The sequence below is a fragment of the Hemiscyllium ocellatum genome, chromosome 20 (genome assembly GCF_020745735.1).
Source record: "Hemiscyllium ocellatum isolate sHemOce1 chromosome 20, sHemOce1.pat.X.cur, whole genome shotgun sequence".
In the NCBI taxonomy this organism is placed as follows: domain Eukaryota; kingdom Metazoa; phylum Chordata; class Chondrichthyes; order Orectolobiformes; family Hemiscylliidae; genus Hemiscyllium; species Hemiscyllium ocellatum.
This window is the reverse complement of record NC_083420.1, coordinates 37,228,388-37,249,699: the sequence shown is the minus strand read 5'-3', so window position 1 is coordinate 37,249,699 and position 21,312 is coordinate 37,228,388. Positions and strand designations below refer to the sequence as shown.

General features: G+C 38.6%; 1 protein-coding gene and 1 long non-coding RNA gene across 2 annotated transcripts in view; both read right to left on the bottom strand.

Moving 5' to 3' along the window:
- Positions 1–4,648: 4,648 nt before the first annotated feature.
- LOC132825216 (uncharacterized) lies at positions 4,649–15,058 on the bottom strand. The gene is made up of 3 exons (XR_009645765.1): positions 15,014–15,058; positions 7,248–7,327; positions 4,649–4,720 (listed from the first exon to the last, which is right to left on the bottom strand). It is a non-coding gene; the product is annotated as an uncharacterized LOC132825216 (long non-coding RNA).
- Positions 15,059–15,072: 14 nt separating this feature from the next.
- LOC132825603 (probable helicase with zinc finger domain) overlaps positions 15,073–21,312 on the bottom strand; it is a 275,845-nt gene continuing 269,605 nt past the window's right edge. The window contains exons 20-21 of the mRNA XM_060840985.1: positions 15,154–15,197; positions 15,073–15,097 (exon numbers count right to left, since the gene is read on the bottom strand). Coding sequence (XP_060696968.1) covers positions 15,073–15,097; positions 15,154–15,197 — 69 coding nt within the window. The remainder of the gene's footprint in view (positions 15,098–15,153; positions 15,198–21,312) is intronic.

Genomic DNA, 21,312 nt, shown 5'->3' with positions numbered 1-21,312 from the left:
GCCGGTTTAGAAGGTGCAATCAAAGGAGTGGGGGCAAGTTGCTACAGGTCATCTTGTAGATGGCACACACTGCTGCCTCTGTGGTTTGGTGGTGGAAGGAGTGAATGTGGCATGAATGAAGTGGGCTGCTTTGTTCTGGATGTTGGTAAGCTATGCTGATTCAGACAAGTGGAAAGTCTTCCATTGTACTCTTGACATGTGCCTTTAAGTGGTGAAAAAGCTTTGGGAATCAGGAGGTAAGGGGCTTGCTCAAAATTCCTAATTTCTGACTTACTGCTGTAGCCACAGTATTTATGTCTTAGAGTCACAGAGTGATAGAGCTAGGAAACAGACCCTTTGGTCCAACTCATCCATGCTGACCAGATATTCTGAATTAATCCAGTCCCAGTTGCCAGTATTTGGTCCATATCCTTCTATGGTCTTGCTATTCATGTACCCATCCAGATGTCTTTTAAATGCTGTAAATGTACCAGGCTCCACCAATTCCCCTGGCAGCTCATTCCATACAAGCACCACTTTCTGCATGAAAAAATAGCCCCTTAGGTCACTTTGAAATATCCCCCCTCTCATCTCAAGCTTGTGCCCTCTGATCTTGGACTCTCCTAACCTGGGAGAAAGACCTTGGCTATTCATCCTATCTATGCCCCTCATAATTTTATAAACTTGCATAAGGTTATGCAAGAGCCTCTGATGCTCTGGGTAAAAAAAACACCAGCTTATTCAACCCCTCCCTACAGTTCAGACCCTTAAACCCTAGCCACATCCTTGTAAATCTTTTCTGAACCTTTTCAAGTTTCACCACATCCTTCCTAAAGCAGGGAGACCAGAATGTGGCTGATCCAGTCCAGTTTCTGGTAAATGGTAACACCCAAATGTTCACAGAGGTTCCAAGTAATTATAATGTCATTGAATAAATGGTTAAGTGAGTAAATTCTCACTTTTGGAGTTGTTTTAGGGAAGAACGTCTTATCTGGTCTAGCCTACGTGTGACTCAAAACTCACAGCTCAACTGACCTCTGGGCAATTAAGGATGGGCAACAGAAGCTGGTCTAACCAGCAATGCCCACATCCTGTGAATGCATTAAAACGATGGCTACTGCCTGACATTAAGGAGGTATGATAGTTGACACTTACTCACCCAAGTCTACATGTTCTCTTGCTGCATATGGACATGGACTGCCCTGATAACTGAAGAGTCACAAATTGTGATAACATTGCGCAGTCATTAGCGATTATTCTCACCTCTGGTCTTACAACATAAGATAGGTCATTGTCAAAGCAACTGAGGGCTTGGAACACTCTTCTGAGGAACAACCAGCACAGTGATCCCCACCAACATTTGTCTCAGAGTAGGAAACCAGAGATGGGTATTATATGGTTTGGAAAGAGCTACAGTAAATAGCTATGTAAATTACAAGGTATAGATGAAATTGGAATACAATTACCTTTTCTGCACAAATACTGGGATGCCTCCCTGTAGTTCACCTATATGACTATAGAAGGGTTGCAGATTGAACTTGGATGCATATTCCTGAAAGTGAGATTTGACAGAGTTTGGAGAGTCCATATCACCACTACAGTCGAGCAATTTGGGCACTGGATTTGAGTAGCTTTGTTCAGTCCATTGGTTGAATCTGGAATGGAGCCGATTACTCTTCTGAACATGGGATTTCAACAAGGAGTTTGTTGTGCCTGGGAAGAAAACAAAATGATGTTTCAGCTTAGTTGCCCTAGGATTTTCAAGAAACACTGACTGATTAAAAAATAGGTTAGTTCAGAGTTTCTCTCAACTATCACTAAACAAACTATAATTATTAACTTCTGCCTGTATGTAGTGGATATGTGGGAGAAGGAAGGAAAAGGAGGAAAAGAATGAGGGCAGACGAGGCTATTTTTTTTAATATAAAAGCAAAATACTGCACAGGCTTGACATCTGAAACAAAAGCACAAAATACTAGGAATATTCAGGTCAGCGAACATGTCAAAAGAGAAAAATAGTCAATGTTTCAAGTCAAAGGCCGCAAAGCAAGTACAAGGCAGGAAAATCTTAAGGTAGTCATGGTGGGATGGAATAAACAAAAGGGAACATCTGTTACAATGTGGAAGGCAAGAGAAATGCAACGGAATAAGAAAAGGATGATAGTGTAAACCAAAGAGAAATGATAATGGGACAAGCACAAAAAACAAAATGTAAGTTTGGAATAACTGTATATATCAACAGCAAATTCACAACAGTTACAATCCAAACAAAAATGCAGTGCTTATGGATTGAGTTTTTTGTAGTCAGTCCATGAGCCAGTACGAAGTGACTGACTGGAAGATGAGAGTTACTCTTCAAGTTTCCCTAAGGCCTAGTTGAACAGCAAATGAGACTAGGTTAAGGATGTCAGAATTGGGGTAGAGTAGAAAATTAAAATGACAGGCAGCCAGCGGCTCATGGACATTCTTGAACAAATGCATTCAGCAAATAGATCCTCGATATGTGTAAAATCTCCAACGTGGAGGAAACAGTACTGAGTTCTGAATTAAATCAAAGCATGATGTCACAGGAAAACAGCTAGTTCATTGGTTGGTTTGTATTTCTTTGTTTATTAGTAAATGTGATGTTTTGTTAATAGTAAAGTTTCCTAGCAGTTGTAAAGATCATAAGGAGCAATAAGTTATATTAATCAAAGCAGATCATTTAATTAACACATAATAAAGGTGGCATGGCAGAGGTGGTGTAATACCAAGGATTGTCCTGGGCAACCTCATCTGCAGTAAGTGTTTGCAGCTTAAGGAGCTTCAACTCTGAATCATTGAGTTGGAAATTGAAGTGCAGATCCTGCAACACATTGGTGACGGTGGTTTGGTGGGGGTTATGACATGATCACATCCTTTAAGATAGGAATAGGATAGGGTGGTCTGATTTGGTCAGTGATCATAACCAGGAGAGTGTCACTGCAAGTAAGATTGGTAAAGGGATAAAGGAGATGGAGATGGATGAGCCTCACCTTTTCCAATTGTACAACAGATTCAAGATTCTTGCCGTTAGTACAGATGAGAATGGTGGCTGCAAGTTGGATATGTGAAGTGACAATGGAAGAATACACTGGAATATTGCAGCAGTGGGGCATGTTATCGTCAGGGAGATAGACAGAATTGTCTGCAGCCAAGAGCAATCTTCCAAGTTGGCTTGCTATATCTGCTGGAAGTTGAAAAGGAACCTCTAATGGGAGGAGGAGAATCCAGTTGTCATGGTCCACATAGGTATTAACAACATAGACAGTACTAGGAAAGACGTTGTAGTTAAGAATTATGAGCAGCTAGAGAGCAAATTAAAAATTAGAACTTCAAAGCTCATTGGACTATTATATGACCCACAAGCAGGCTGGCGTGAGGTAAATAAGAGATGCTGACATGACTCAGACTGGTGTAGAAGAAATGGGTTTTGATTCATTGGGCAGTGGCACCAGTAAAAGGAAAAGTAGAAATTGAACTGTAGGGATGGCCTTCAAATGAATCTTGCTGGGAATAATTGCTGCTGAGTTGCATATTAAGGGCAGTAAAATGGGTTTCAAAATAAATAGTGAGGGCAAGGGATCAATTGAGAGGAGATATGGCAAATTAGAGGGAAACAACAAAGTAGGGTAGCAATTTGGGTCATGATAACCACAGTGTGGCGGGAAGGGTCAGAGATACAAACTTCAGAATGCCCTCTGAAATAAAACCAGAAATTGCAAAAAATGGTAAAAGACCAGTGTTAAAAATTCTATGAATGTAACCAATATTTGTGACGAAACACATTGACTGTTAGTACAAACATAAATAAATTTCTATGACCTGATAGCCATTGCAGAGACTTGGTTGGAGGATGACCAAGACAGAATCTGAAGAGTTCAACATTTCACAAAAGCAGAAAACTTGGAAAAGGTGATGGGTAGTTTGGTTAATTGATCTAATCAGCATAAGGATGAGAAATGACCTTGGCTCAGGAGAGTAAGACAAAGAATCAGGTTGGGAAGAGATGAGAAATAGGGAACTACCGATGGAAGTCAGTAACAAACCCTCTTAACAGTAGCAGGTTATTAGTAGAACAGAGTATAAAGAGGGAAATAAGCTGGGCAAGCCAAAAAAGAACTGTAATAATTATGGGTGAATTAATCTACATGGAGATTGGGTGAACCAAATTGGCAAAAAATAGTTCATAATTAAATTAGTTATTCTATGCTTTAGGTATACAGCCAACAGCAACATTCAAGTTACACAAGAAATCTTAAGAAAGGGTTTAATGTCAAAGAAGCCTCAGGCACTTACCCAAGAGAGCTTGCCCTCGGAGGATGTGGTCATGTTCATCAAAATGAATATGTTGAGTTCCATGGTGCTTGGAGAAATTGGTTGGGCTGGATGCTGAAGCAGGTGGCAGTTGGTGATGAACTGCAACGCGGGGTGAAATCTGACCTCTGTTGGTAGTGTCAAACTGAGGTGGCAATGCTGTCTGAGCTTGAATATAACAAGAATGGCCTGGTGTCTGTCCAGGAGAAATTGTAGGATGTTTCTGGGGACTGCACAGATTTTGCTGGTTAAAAGATCGACTCTGAATATTCTGTGAACAAAAACCTTGTTGTGATATCAACTGTGAATAGGACTGATCATGAATATTCTTGTGACCAGGACCAAACTTCATATTTGAAGTCATGTTCATCAAGTTGTCAGAAAGCCATACAGGACCATCTTGAACCTGAAAAAGGAATAAACAACATATCACACACGTATACATTTCACAAGGGGACTGAGGGCCTGTCAAAGACTTCATGACAAAATATCATGATTGATTTGTTCAAGTCAGTGTTCTGTTTTTAGCTTTTAGTTAACCAGATAATTTCATGTAAATGAAATAGATGACCAGAATCTTCCCAGTCCCTGAATTACTTAGGCATTGATGGGAAGGTTTTTTTAGATTAGATTAGATTACTTACAGTGTGGAAACAGGCCCTTTGGCTCAACAAGTCCACACTGACCCACCGAAGCGCAACACACCCAAACCCATTCCCCTACATTTACCCCTTCACCTAACACTATGGGCAATTTAGCATGGCCAGTTCACCTAACCTGCACATTTTTGGACTGTGGGAGGAAACTGGAGCACCCGGAGGAAACCTACATAGACACGGGGAGAATGTGCAAACTCCACACAGTCAGTCGCCTGAGGCGGGAATTGAACCCGGGTCTCTGGCACTGTGAGGCAGCAGCGCTAACTGCTATGCCACTGTGCCGCCCATCAACAGTAAGCAGTTTCCCATTGTCATGAGCAAAATGTCTTGTTTTTAAACAGAACATTGAAAGATAAGACAGGATTCTTGCAGGGAGGGGCAAAGGGCCCATTCGCATGTACGAACATCTTCATTATGATGTTATCTTGCCTCATTGATCCTCCCCCCTGCCACATAGAAACTAGATGGTGACAATTCCCAACACTGAAGTCAGAGTAACCTGGTGACTCCAATTCACCACTTGATCCTCCAAACATCCATCAGTCACGAATATCTCAGGGTACTGTCTATAGGCAGTGACTACACACACCCTCTCACCCAGCAGGATTTTCAGGTCCTGTAGGACAGGTTGCTAATTACCCTTTGCACAAAATACCCAGGGCAAATACATTAAAATGTTCAGGACAGCTTTGGGCAGCCAGTGCCTGATCAGTCGCATGGCTGGGCACAGACACAGACCTCAGGAATCTCTTTCACCTGTGACAAGTAAGATGCCATGGGGCTGTGGCACTTTTGTAATGAGACATGTTCAGGAAGATAGTATGAGAAACCCGCTAGGGCTCATGGACAGAACCCTCCATGAAAGGTGCCAAAAGCAGGTTTTAGCTGATTTTTCCTGAGCTTCAGTCTGTTCTTTCACTCAGCCCAGCGTTACTGTTTCAGACCTTACATTTGCACTGGTATCACAACGCAACAGTTTTGATGAAAAGAAATTAAATTGAAAAATTAACTTGGTTTGTTCATCTACAGGTTGGGCTCGATCTGTCGATGATTGCTTTGAATATATAGCACATACATGGCATTTAACCAGCCATTCTTGTAAGCTTCCACACAATTCTTTTCGCACTTCACTTTTTATTTTAGATTTCCACCATTTATAATAGTTTTGTTTAAAAGTAAACAGGATGTTGCTAATATGAACTTACAAAAACGTTTAACAGCCAACCATATAAACAGCTTGTGGCAAACATATTTACACAAGTAATTGAGAGAAAAGAACACTCATATCTATAGAGACGCAATTGCTGAATCAGAAGGAATGATGTAAACCAGACCTTCTCAAATTGTCGGTTGCTATAGCAAGTTGTGATTGAGACTGTTAAAGACTGCACAAGCAAATGATTAGGGATGCAAGATGGGCATTTGGAGTTTAGAATATTGTTAAGTATCGTAAGTTTGGTTGCAGTTCCATGTCACACTGGTGAAACCTGCTAGTTAAAGTTAAATCTTTCCCAGATGTAAATTTTAAAGTAAGATTTCAAACAGAGTGAAAAAGTAGAAGAGCCGAGATTGGTAAATCCTATTATTAATAGTGGGAGCAGCAGCACATAATCCAGAAAATGGCAAAGCAAGATCCTTTATTTAGATGGTAAGAGACCACAAATCAAAGGGAAACATAAAAATTAGCAATGTATAGAATGATGACTTTTCTGCCACAAATTATTGAAACAGTCATGAGTACTTCTTTAAAAAACATTTTTTCAATTTTTGAGAAATGAGAACTTAAAGGGACACAAAGAGCTTGTTAAATGGGAACTGATGTGGTGGGACATGCAGGAAAATAATGAAGAAGTAATGGATCTTGCTGGGACTGCTGCACATTGTGAGAAGATGCAGGAAGAGAATGCTTTCAGGAGTTTGGAAAAATCTAAATTTCCTAATTTGGAATTCTGTCCTGAACATTAACAGTTCCTCCACAACAGAATGCTGATTCAGTGGTAGACATGGCTTTGATTCACATGTTCCAGAGTTGGAAGAGCATCAGATGATATTAAAGCAATGTGGTATTCCACATTACAACGGTTATTTCTTGATCTTCCAATCAACATCAATTCAAGTTAACCAGTTGGCATTCAAAGTAACCTTGGTACATCCATAATTCAGATGACAAAATCAGAAATTTTTGTGATTACTTCCCTAATCCATTGCTAGGAGATGGATCAACATCACTTTTCCCTTTTGTAAATTAAAATTATAATTTATGAGCTAAAATACCTTTTCTCTCACATCATTATTCTTTCTGCCCGGAGCCCAAAATGATCCCAAGTCCGATCTTGGTGTCATTCTTTCTCTACCTGAAAATGAACAATAATGATTATTTCGTACAATGAGGGAGTATTATAAGCAGCAAACCATATTGAAATGAAGCACACATGTCACCTTGCATGGTCATGAACTTCAACCATTTCCTGCTAAGCCTGTAGGCATGCAATGGCTGAAGAATAAACAAAAAAACTGAACTTGCACAATTGCTTTTCTTCAGGTATTCCATTTTTGCTCTTGACTGAAGCTGTTGCAGAACTATAGATGGAAGGAATTAAATCTGTCCTATGTGAAACTAATGCTCAGAAACATTCTCCTATCCTATGCATGGATTGTGCATTTTTCACTGAGGCTGCACAGGATATGATCATATTTCATCTAATGCAATGAGAAGCAGTTGATAATAAGAAAATTTACTTCAGATTTTTCTTTTTCTTTTGTATCATTATGCATAGCTTTGAGATTGCAGAAAATATTAGAAATACTGAGCAGGTCATGCAAAATCTAGACAGAGTGAAACAAAATTGGCAAAGGTCTCAGGTCAATGATCTTTTTGTGATGAAAGGTTATCAACTTAAAATGTTAACAATGGTACAAAGTCTTTTGAGAAATGGCAAGCACTCCTGATTGCTGCATTTCTCTTACTTTCTTGTACAATGACAGAGCTCTGCTTTTCTGGGCCAGATTTCTGATCTGAGCTTCTTCCATGGTGTAAAGCACACCTAAAATCCAATTGCTCCCTCATAGTGCAAGAACATTTGGGAAGGCAAGACACACCCCTTGCGTTAGCACCGATTGCCATCTGCTGATAAGAGTTTAAATGTCCATTGTATCAATTGCAGTATGTCCAACTCAGTTTCACAGAAGAAAATAGTTTCAAAAATAGAATTAATATGTCTTAATTATTAGGTAGCCTACATTTCTTTCTTTAGTGTTCTCCTCCCTCCTTGCCTGACACCCTCCCCCAACAGTGTTCTCCCTCACACTCTGATATTGTTCTCCTCTCTCCATTGATATATTCCTCTCAATACCCCCTAAAAGTGTTCACTTCCCTTCCTCATTCCATGATAACACTGACCCTATTAACATTGGCTGGACAGGAGCCAGGAACCAAATGAAGAAACACTTCTTCACTCAAAGGACAGTGAACCTGTGGAATTCATACTGCAGAAGGACGTGGAGACCAAGTCACTGAATATCTTGAATTAGCTTTATGGTCACATGTACTCAAACTAGTACAGTGAAAACTTTACACGTCATCACTCATGGTGTCATCTTCGGTATAAAGGGACCCAAATGCAGATGCTTAACGTACAAATTCTTAGGAAACAAGTACAGAAAAATAGAGAAATATAAAGTGTAAGGAAAGCATAAGAGGCCATAAACCAAACCAATATATTTGGCAATTACTTCCACAGTTAGCAATATACATCTGGTGAACAAATGCATAGCCAATGCATTTTAAAACATAAACAGATACATCAAATGGATGCAAGTTAACTAGATGAGTTAGAAGGTTTGTCTTCAGACATTTCATCACCATGAACTAGGTGACATCATCAAAGAGAGTCTCCGGTGAAGCGGTGAAGTGAGACTCTCACTGATACGTTACCTGGTCATGGTGGCGAAACGACTGAAAACAAACCTTCCAGCTCAGCGAGCTAGCTTACACACTTTTCAACCTGAACTACAAATCTCAAAAATCGCTAGATAAATCAAATATTTGCACAGAAACTATTAATTTGTGTGTCATAACTCTTATGTAATATTAATTCCACCAAGTTGGGAATCATGAGTTTCATGTGATTGAACAGGTCAATTTCTGACCTGTACATCTTTGAACACATGGGACAATATATCCCATCTCTGAGGCAATGGGATCCAGAGTACAAAAATTGTTTCCTTTTCTTTCCTTCTCTCCCATGGCTAGTTGTCTGTCTCAATGTAAAGGCAGGTGAGTCCAAGTGTGTCGTGATTTGATGTCACCACTTTGAATGATTGGTACAAGCTTCTCCCAGTCATTAAGGTCGACATATATTCTTCAAAGGAGCTTCAAATTGTAGTTGAAACATTTTGTTTTGTCTTCTTATGGAATTTAGGCCTTTTAGAATAAAAGAACAGGATATGATGGTGGACAGTTTTTGATCACCTGGAAGCACCATCCAAAACACGGAAATTGATTTTGCATGTGGTTTGCCAAATGCTTGCAGGGTTGGCTTCAGGAAGCATAGTAGTGTTGGGTCATGTCCACTAATTCAATATGGAAGATGCAGAAGACACATTGTTGATAGAAACCTTCTACCAGCCCACTAAAACTGATAGTAGTGAGTGTTTGACAAGATTAACCTCCACAAGTGAGCAAAAGTAATATTGTACAAAGAAATTATTGTCAGAATGCTCCAATTTCAGTGGGACCCAGATTCTGTTTCAGCAACACATAAGAGACTAAAGAAATGCCACCTATATGTATAAAGACAGATGTGTACATAAGGAGGCAAGGCATAATAACATTAACTGTTGTTGGGTGAAGTAGTAGGACAGCTGCTAGACAGATATACCGGAGATGTGGAATAGAGTTAGCCACAGAGGTCTCTCAAAATAAAGGTGAATTGTAGGGAAAAAGCAGATTACAGGGAAAGGCCTTGAAAGAGGGACGAAAACCAGAAACTCATTGGTGGAAAAGCATAAACAGACAAGGTAGACTTCTTGGAAAACCTGACCAATAACAGGATGAGCCAGAGATTCTTGTCTTTATTTGTTTAAACACATAGGCCAGAGACTGTGGAGATAGTCTTCAAGGTAAAACAAACCACAAAGTTAATTCAAGGCAAAAATCCTCAGTTAGAAGTGAAAAGTTGTCTTAAACTCATAACATAAGAACCATTGTCAAAAACACATCATATGGCACAATATTTACGAGAGAGACAGGTGACCTGACTTTAACAGGATAAGCCTTTTGACATAGAGTCATAGAGCCTCACAGAATGGAAATAGAACCATCAGTCCAAACATCCATGCCAACCAGGTTTCCTAAACTGAACTAGTCCTATTTGTCTGCATTTGGCCATTACCTGCCCAAATTCTGCAAGTGGCCTGATTACATTGCATTGGTTTTAATATAGCATGCAACCTTTATGACATGACTGGAGCCAAACAGACAGCTGGTAAGTAAGACACCTTATACTGAGGTCACATTTGAAATACTGCATACAATTATGGTTACTTTGTGTGATGATGCTGTCACTTTAACAAAATTATTTTGTCCTTGGGTTTTTTTTAAGAGAGGTTGTGAAGATAGAAGTGACGAAATGTCTGGAAAGATCCTATTTTGCAATGGCAGGGGAGTGGCCAGTTCTCCCAGTTCATGGTTTTTCTAGTTTGGTTTAGTTGTAACAGTGAGAAACTGTTGGTTTAGCTGTAACAGAAGCTTCTGCAGTGCAAAAGATTCCATGCTTCAGCAGATGTTTCGGGGCTGACTTTTCTCTCTGAAATCTCTCCTGCCTGTAACAACCTGTGCTTGAATTTATCTTTTGACAAGGGTGTATTTAGGAATATTGTGGGAATTGGAGAAGCTCCTCAATTAAGTTGCTGGATCCAGTCGGTTGAGTTTTCCAATAGTTACACTATTCTAAATTCTGTTTTCTTTTGTTCGTGTTTCAACTGAAGCGTTACAATAAGTTTAGTTTACTTAAAGCGGAGTGGTTTGACCAGCTGCATCACACCTTGAATGTCAACTTCACATCTGCATTTAAAATAAGCAAAGTTAGATGTTGGGTTACCTTCTTAAAATATTTTGAGGGGGATTGGCCTGGTCCAAAACACTTGCTATCAGAAGGATGTTGTTAAACTAGAAAGGGTACAGAAAAAAATTAAAAGGACTTGGGACAGAAGGGTTTGAATTATAAGGAGAGGCTGGATAGGGTGGGATTTTTTTCCCCTGGAGCATTGGAAGCTGAGAGGTAACCTTACAGAGGTTTATAAAATCATGAAGGGCATGATTACAGTGAATAACCAAGGGTCTTTTTGCAAAGGTAAGGGAATCCAAAACTAGAGGCCATAGGTTTAAGGTTAGAAGAAAAAGATTTAAAAGGGACCTCAGGGGCAACATTTTCACACAGAGGGTGGAATGTGTATGGAATGAGCTGCCACAGGAAGTGGTAGAGGCAAGTACAATTACAACATTTAAAAAGTATCTTGACAGGTACAACATGAAGAGAAAGAGCACAGAAATAGCACGTGTGTTTCAGATGAGAAATTAATAGACCTTGAGACAAGTTTGAGAATTTTGAGTTTCAAGAGCAACATCAACACACGTTTTTCAAGAGGTTGCAGATTAGTGTCAGAACTGGTTGAATCTCGCTATCATACAGGTTTACCAACATCTGTTTCACAGTCCTCGTAATTTAATGCAACCAATTTGCGATTAAAAATGCCTGTATGTACCCATGGACAGATTAAGCAAGGATATAAGCACTTTGATGGCTCATCAGGATTTATGGTGAAGACCAGTGATTTTAATTTTAATCTAACTTAACTAAATGAATTATGCTGAATGGTAGTTAAGAAGCTACAACGCAGACGTTGATACTAACTGCAAACAAACTCTAACTAATTTATGCTATTACTTAGGATGCATTTTTTAAATCAAGGATATTGCCATTCTGGGCTAGGCCAGTAATAATTGCCCATCCTAATTATCCTACAGAAGGTGATGGTGAGCTGCCTTTTGGAACTGCTGCATCCATTTGGTATAGGTACACCCACAACGCGTTCAGGGAAGAGAGTTCCAGGATTTTGACCAAGTGACACTGAAAGAACGACAATTCATTTTCAAGTCAGAATCATCAGTGGCTTGGAGGGAATCTTGCAGGAGGTGGTGGTGTTTTCATGTCATTTAGATGGCACTTTACAGGGTCAACAGGGCTCAGTTTGCAGTTGTAGTTTCTGATGCCTTGGTTGATGGAAGGTGGTCCATTCAGTTTCAATTCCTTTACATGTTTTAGCAGTTTTATACAACTGAAAAATTTGCTGGGCCATCTCAGAGTACATTCAGAGTCAGCCATATTCCTGTGGGTCTGGATCACAAGTGGGCCAGACAAGGTAAGGATACCTTTTACGAAAGGAAAATTGCTAATAGTTGACCAGATGAGTTTTTTTTATGATAACAGACAATGTTTTCATGGTTATCCTTAGACTTTTAATTCCGATATTATTTTATTCCAATTTGAACCATAACAATGTAATGCATAAGGACAGAAGCGGGCTACTTGGCCTATCAATCTATTCCATTACTCAGTGAGACTGTGCTGATCTGATAATTCTCAACTTCATTTTCCTGCCTTTTTTCCATAAACCTTGATTTTATTACCATTTAAAAATTGTCTATCTCAGCCTTAAATATTCTTAACAAAACACCCGTGACAGTTCTGTGATAAAGAATTCCACAGATATACTACCCTCTGGGAAAAGAAATTCATCCTCATCTGTCTGAGATTATTCCTCTCTCACAAGGTAAATCAACTATTCACCACTTATCCTATCAAGCACCCCAAAACTCTTGTGTCATTTTAATAAGGTCACCTTCTATTCTTCTAACTTCCAATCAGCACAAGTCAAATTACTCAACCTCTCTTCATGAGAAAATTACTCCATATCCACAATTAACTTAGTCAACCTTCTCCGGATTCCTCCAATACCAGGATATCTTTTTTCACACAAATTGTTCACAGTATTCTAGGTATTGTGGTCTATTTAATACCTTATACAAAGACTTGCCTATTTTTATAGCCCATTCACTTTATTTCAAAGGCCACTGTTCCATTTATCTTCCCTAATGCTGGTAATCTGGTAAGTGAAAGTTGATACAACCTTTTTTTTGATTGATTCATGTATGAATCCTGCTGCAGCTTTTTGTTTCTCTATTTAAATAATATTCAGCTCCTCTGTACTTCCTGCTGAAGTTATAAGCTCACATTTTCCCACATTATATTCCATCCGTCAAATTTTTGCTCACTTGTTTAACCTGTTCATCTCCTTTTGCAACTTTGTATCATCCTCACCACTTGACTCCCTATCCATTCTTGTGCATCCACAAATTTGTTTCTGGCACACATACTTCCATCAACTAACTCATTAACATATACCATAGATAACTGTAGCCCCAGCAGTGATCTCTATTTTACTCCCAGGTTACAGGTTGCCATCCTGAAAAAACACCCTTCATTCCAAATCTCTGTCTTCCATTAGTTATCCAATTTTCTATCCACGCTAATATACTAACCCTAACACCATGGACTCTTTTATTATGTAGCCTTATGAGTGGTATCTAATTAAGTAACTTTGGAAATCAAAATATTACACCTATTGGTTCCCTTTCTTTCTATCCTCCTTGTTACATCCTCAAAAGAACTCTGATAAATTTGGTAGGCATAATTTCCCCTTTATGAAGCCATGATGACTCTGCTTTATCATATTATATATTTCTAAATGCTCTGCTATTACATCCATTACAACAGACTTTAATGCTTTCCCAATGATAGATGTTAAGTTAACTGGCCAATAGTTACCTGTGTGTAAACAGGGATATACATTGGCAGCTTTCCAATACACTGGATTCTTGGAAGGTTAAGCCAATGTGTCCATTATCTGAGTAGCTAGTTCCTTTAATATTCTAGGATGTAATCAGGTCCAGAAGATGTATCCATTAGGCCCATTAGTTTCCCTAGTATTTTTTACCTAGTCATAATTATTGCATTTATTTCCTCTCCTCCTTTTGCTCTTGATTATTTAGCAGTTTGGAATGCAACTAGCATCTTTTACCATGAAGAGTGATACAAAGTATTTATTCAACTCTTCTACCATTTCCTGATTCCTCATTATTGTTTCCCCAGCCTCATTCTCTAAGGGACCTATGCTCACTTTGCTGTCTGTTCCGATATTGCTCCCAAAATGTTTTTTCAGTTATCGTTTGTTGACTTTTAAACTTTCCCAAATAGCTGGCTTTCCACTAATATTTGCTACATTGTATGTTTTATTTGTTTCAATTTGATGTTATTCTTAACGTCCTTGGTTAACCATGGATGTTTTATCTCCTTACTAGAACATTTCTTCCTCACTGGGATATATCTGTGTTGTGATTCATGAACTGTTTTCTTAAATATCTGTCATCATTCCTCAACTGTCTTTTGTGTGAAACTCCTTTTAAAGTTAATGTTAGTTAACTCAGCTCTCATTCCTTCCAAATTATCTTATTTAAACTTAGTACAATTGTTTCTAAACTAATTTTCTTGTTTCCAAATTGAAAAATAAATTCTAACATGTTATGGCAGGCAAATCGTTTTTTCAATATCATTCAACACTTCCTGCCGGGAAAGGAAAAGAGGAATCCACTTCTGCACATATACGTGCCTCCCAACAATCTCAGGACAGCAGTAACATTAGCACAGACTATGAAGCCATTTATATGATGATTATAAATAAATGATAAACAAGATTATTTGTTAAGAATCTGAATGGAACAGAACATCTATTTTAAACAAAGATCTGAATCATTGAGCATCAGTATAAAAATTATAGATGAGGACATAAATAGTGAGAAACAAAAATCCTTAATTGAACATACCAAGCTCGCTCATTTCATTGACCATGAATAATCTACAGTATGGCTAACACAAATGCTGTACCAACAGACAGCTTAAATTCTAGGGATAATAGCTCACCAGACTTGGTATGTTCCAGATCTCTGTCCATATGCGATTGATGTGCCGAAGTCCCAAGGTTATAAGGACCAGGTGAAAGCCTTCCTGGAGTCTGTAACAACTTGAAATTATATGCCATGGCCGCCTGACGAGCCACAAACCTCGGGTCTAATGCTAATCTGTTCTGGTATCCCAACCAGGTTACCTAAACAAAGTTGGAACGACATAAGTAACTGGTGCCTTTATATCACATTTCTGTCAAGGACACATATTTATCAAAAAAAGATTTTATTAGAAACGTGGACAAATAAATAGTACTTAAGTAATTCAATAATTACAAGAAATATTACTGCCAATTTTCTAAAATATTATCATTTGCAAATTAGAAAAATCCACAAATGTGGTCTTATTTTGCTTTTTTTGAAGCATGGTGGAATGAGACATTTGCATTTTCAAAAGGAAAAGAGAATGCATTTGTAAACATTTACTGCTAAGTTGTAAAATAATTTCAAAAGTTTCAGTGTCTACTTTTGAGACTACACTAACATTTTCATTATATCCCTCAGCATGATCAGACTGCGTTTCATTTTTGTTAACTGCACACATGATCAAATATAATGAAATTCTACTGAGCATCTTATTCGCCCACTTCATAGCTTTTAGACTGAATTTCATTTTCTGTGCTTTTAAAGAAGTTACAGCAAATTGCTGACTGTAGTGGCTTGCTGTTCAAAATTATAATGACAAGCATCACTTCAAGTTAGCAGAATTATAAGGACGCCCTTGGTACCAAACTGAGGTAAATATTTAATACAGTTATACTATTTTGTGATTACAATAGATAAAATGTAATGACCAGCTGTTTTAAAGTTACCGGTGCAGATAGTATACGTTAGTGTACAATATCAACTATATAATATGTAATTCATGAAGTCTTACTGCAGTTAATCCATTTATTTTAAGGCACATTGAACTAGGGCAAAGCAAGATCAAATTTTTTTTCTCTGAGGGTTGTGCAACATTGGAACTCTCTGCTTCAAAAGATGGTGCAAATAGTGTAATTAAATATTTTCAAGGTAGAGATAGATAGATTCCTGTTGGGCAAAGGAATCTAAGGTTGTCAGAGGGATAGTGGGACTCAAAACACAAATAGATCAACAATGATCTTAGTGAATGATGGAGCAGGTTTGAAGGACTGAATTGTCTACTTCTGCTCCTATTTCATATTTTGTAAGCCAAAATAATTACATTTTGAAATGGGCTCATGTCATGCGACTGCTTTCAAGACACTAAGGGCAAGGAAGCTAGCTCAACATGAATTTGGCATCTTTACAGTGAACTACAACAAAATCAATTACAGATTAAAAGAAATATCAGAACTTTCTCATATGGACTTTCAGTTCACAGATACATTTTCCTTGTCTGCCTGGATTTCCCCAAAACCTTGCTACTAGCCAAAACTTTTGCTCACCAGACTACATAGTTTGAATCTAAATGACAATTCTATTCATTTAGTGATAAGACAATCCTTAACAGCAGACACACATTGTATAGTTCTGTCTTTTTACTTCTAAGTTAGAAATGAAGATACATCAGGTGAAAGCACCAACTCATGGAAACTGGTTGAATATGATATAAATGGATAGTAACTTTGAGAATTCAGGGTCACTCGGAAAAAGGCTGTTTTTAAACACTGAAACATTAATGCATCTGATAAGGTATATTGGGCTTTTGCGGATGACTGAGCAAAGTCTATAGAGATACAAGCAGGATGACTCTGTATGTGATTTGGTTAGTAACGTATTGCTCAAAGTGAATGAAAGGTGTTTGAATTAACTATGTCAGTCACAGAAAGATATCTATTTCATTTTTTTTAACATCAACATGGAGACGGACAATAGACAAGATGATGAACAAAAAGAAGCATGAGGTTCTCATTCAAGAGATAAAGCTGTGATGCTGGTTAAGTCTAGGATACTACCCTGAGGAGTGCTTGTAGAGATATCCTGTAGCTGAGATGATCGATCTCAAACAACTACCACCAGGGTATGACTTGTGCCAAGTATAATGCCAGGTATGAACTCACACTCAACATCCTCCTATACTCATTGACTCCAGTTTTACTAGGGCTCCTTGATGTCACATTCGGTCAAATGCAGCCTTGATATTGTGGGCATACATTCTCACCTCACCTCTGGAATTCAGCTCTTTCATCCATCTTCCAACCTTGGTTATAATGAGATCAGGAGTTGAGTGGTCCTGGTGGAGGCCACAATGAGTGTCCGTGAACTGGTAAAGTGTTGATTGATAGCACTGTTGATACTTTTGATCATTTCACTGTTGGTCAAAAGTAGATTAAGTGTGCGGTAACTGGTCGGATTGCACTGGTCCTTCTCATGTACAGCACATGCCAGGGCAATTTCCATATTATCGAGTCGATGCCAGTGCTACAGCTGTACTAGAACCACTGAATTCACATGAAATGAATCAAATTGGCTGAAGACTAGCAACTGTAGTTCTGGGAAACATCTGGAAGAGCTCAAGATGATTCAACCACTCTCAGCATGTCTGGCTGAAGACTGTTGCAAATCTTGCATTTTGTCCTAATGTTTTGGATTCCACCATTACTGATCATGGGATATTTGTAGACCCTCATCCTCCACTGAGTGGTTTAATTGTCCACCATTATTCACAGATGTGGCAGGAGCTTATGTCTGATCCATTGTTTGCAACATTTCTTAGCTCTATCTATCGCTTGCTGCTTCTGCTGTTTAACACTCAAATAATCCTGTTTGTAACTTCACCAGGTTGACAATTCATTTTCAGGAATATTTGGTGCTACTCCTGGCAAGTTGTTCTGCAAGCTTCATTGAACCAGGATTGATCCTGCTAACTTTATGGGAATGGTAGATTTGGGGATACAATGGGTCATGAGATTATAGATTGTGGTTGAAATCAATTCGGCAACCACTGATGGCTCACAGTGCCTCATGAATGCACATTCTCGAGTTTCTAGATCTGTTTGAAGCCTATCCCATTTTGCATTGTGATAGTGCCACATAACACGATGGAAGGTATCCTCAGTGCAAAGACAGGACTTCATCTCCACAAGGACTGCAAGGTCATCATTCATTCCAATAGTGTCAAGGACAGATGCACCTGGGACAGGTAGATTAATAATGCTGTGGGCAAGTCTTCTTTTCCATCGTGTTGGTTCCCTCATCACCTGCTGATGACCGAGTCTAGCAGCTTTGTCTTTTAAGACTCAACCATTCTGGTCAGTGTGGTGCTGCCAAGGCACACTTAATAGCGGACACTGAAGTCCTCCAACCAGAGTAAAATCTGTGTCATTGCCACCCTTACTGCTTTATCCAAATGATATTTCACATATAACTGCACTGATTCATCAGCTAAGAGTGAGGCTTGATGTGGCAAACTGCAGGAGGTTTCTCTGCCCATGGTAATATGTATAATATTTGCATGTCTTCTTTCTGATGCTATGAAACATCATGGGCTCCCGAATCAATGCTGAAGACTCCTTAGGCAACGAGCTCCCAAAATTATACCACAGTGACACTAACTCTGTTGGGTCTATCCATCGGTTGTCATGACATACCATTGATGGTGGGATTACTTGCTGCAACTGTGTATCCGATATTATTCTGAGAATACAATATGTCAGGATGTTGCATGATTAATCTGAGAGACTAGACTATTTTTTCACCAGTCACAGATGTTAGCAAGGGAGTCTTTACAGGGTAAATAAAGCTATGTTTCCTGCAGTTATTTCTGGTACCTTAGTCTGTTATGTTTCATTCCTTTATGTTGAGAATTCTATCAGTTGATACAATTGAATAGCTTGTCAGTCTATATCAGATAGCAGTTAAAACTCAATCACATAGCTGTGGGTCTGGAGTCTTGGTTGGGCCAGATCAGATTAGAACATAGGTTTGTCTTCCCTAAAGGACATAAGTCAACCAGATAGATATGTATTGACAATCGACAATGTTCTCATGGTTATCATTATTGATTTCAATTTCCACCATATGCCATGATGGGATTCAAATCTGGAAACATTACTTTGGTCTTTGTATAAATAATTCAGCAACAATGCCACAAGTCAACTGTCCTCCAGCGGTATTAGTGTGAACAGCAGCAGTTGGTTGATGAAGCCAAAGATCGTATAATGCAGGGCTCTACAGAATGAATGTGAGTTGGAGAATTGGAGAATGACCAATGTAGAACAACGTTATAAAAAAATTAATAACTAGTTAGAGATATAGCCAGAGATATATTTGAAGATTACCCTAAGACACCAAGTGAGCAATGTCCAACTCAAATTTCCACAAAGTAACAATTACAATTATAGGGTAGAAAGTAATTTATATACTACTTGTGTGCCTTCTTACTCTGAATGGTAGCAGACAATGTGAAAAAGGAGTTCTTATCCCAACAGCAGCACTTTAACACAGAAATTTTTATTAAATTATCCTTTGTTTATCTGCTTCTTCATTTTCTGAAAAAAGCAGATTACACATTTATAGGTAAAACATTGGAGTTAGCCTTTAAATAGTTGGGGTAAGATTCGCATGCATACAGGGAAAAACCAGTGACTACCTGCCAAAAACTGTTAGCTTAAACCACAATAATTCCCACCCCACAATCTCACAATCCTCTCAACAGTTTACAAACTGGGGAAATTTTATGGGAAAATAAAGATTAAGGGGAAAATAAAGATTAAGTGGAAAAGAATGAACCTGGACAAAGCTCCATGTATTTATTAATGTGCAAGTGATCAATAAAGCTATTGCTTGCATACATCTGCTAGAATCTTCAGTGAAGATGACTTTGTCAAATCAGCATAATTTGAGGAACACCAGTGACCTATGTTATGAAATTTTGATAACAGTTTTGATAACAGAGCTGTCACCACAAAATGAACATCATTTGGTTGACTGTTTTTATTGGCACAGGCATATTCTGACTGACCCCGATTATCATGAACACAGATTTCTGTGTGCAGTGCATTTTCAGCACTACATTTCAAGGATGATAATAACATTCAACCATAAGCCACTTGTCATCCATACAGTAATAAATTCTGTAGAATGATCTGAAATGGTGGAATATGGCTTTAATTTAATTTAATTTTAACTCCTGAGGTAAATCAATGATCAGTTCTGACTTATAGATGCCATCAATCGCCAAAATTCCTCAGACAGCATCTTCCAAACCCATGACCACTACTATCTAGAAGGACAAGGGGAGCAGGTAGATGGGAACACCACTACCTGCAAGTTCACCTCCAAGCCATCCAACATCCACACTTGGAAATATATCACAGTTTCTTCAGTGTCTGGGGACAAAATCCTGGCATTCCCCACTCCCCCCCCCCCACCCCCCGAATGACTTTGTGTGTCTACCTGTAGTACATGGACTGGAGTTGTTCAAAAAGGCAGCTCACTGCCAACTTCTCAAGTACAACTAGGGATGAGAAATAAATGCCAGCGCAGCAGGCAAAACCCACATCCCATAAGGGATGTTTTTAAAAAAGAGGCAACAAACCAGGGAATCTTGGGGTTTTATCTGGAGAGTTTCAGCTTTGATTGATCATTTGAGTGTCATTGACCGATTTTAGCCAAGGTTCTGCATTCTCAGTATTACTCAATGATACCTTTTAGAAGTCATTGGGTGTAGATTTGAGTTGAATGATGATTTCCTATTTTCTTACCAGTGCCAGTTATTGCCAAGAGTTACATACAAAGAATGGTACTTGGACCTATATATATGTTAATATCATTTATTTTTAAGTTTGCATTTTAAACTAATGGCACGTGGACTGTGGCCTGTGTGTCTGAAAGAATTTAATGATGAACTTGTAAAGATTAAACTTTCTAAAGTTACGGCTTTTGTAAAAAAAAGCGCGAGAGAGATTGTTCCTGGAGGCTAATGAGAATTTGTTTACATTGGCAGAGTTTTTACAAGCAAAAGTGGAATACATTAAATTTCAGTTAGAAGGATCCAGAAAGTTGTGTCTTTGGGCTTAAGTAGAGGCTCTGCTTGAAGCTAGACATGTAAAACAGTTTCGCCTGAGAAAAGGATATAGCTTACAACTGCTAAGAAATAGGATACCTCAGTGAGCGTTTAGTTGAAAACTCCAGATCAGACGTGATTGGTTAAGACTTAAAAGGATCATTTGAAGCTGAGAGGATTGAAGCTCAGATATATGAAGCTTCAAGGAAAAGGCAATCAGATTCTCAGGATCAACAATCAGTTGTTAAACCGCATAGAGGTAACAGGGAGGGAGTTTTCTCTGGTTT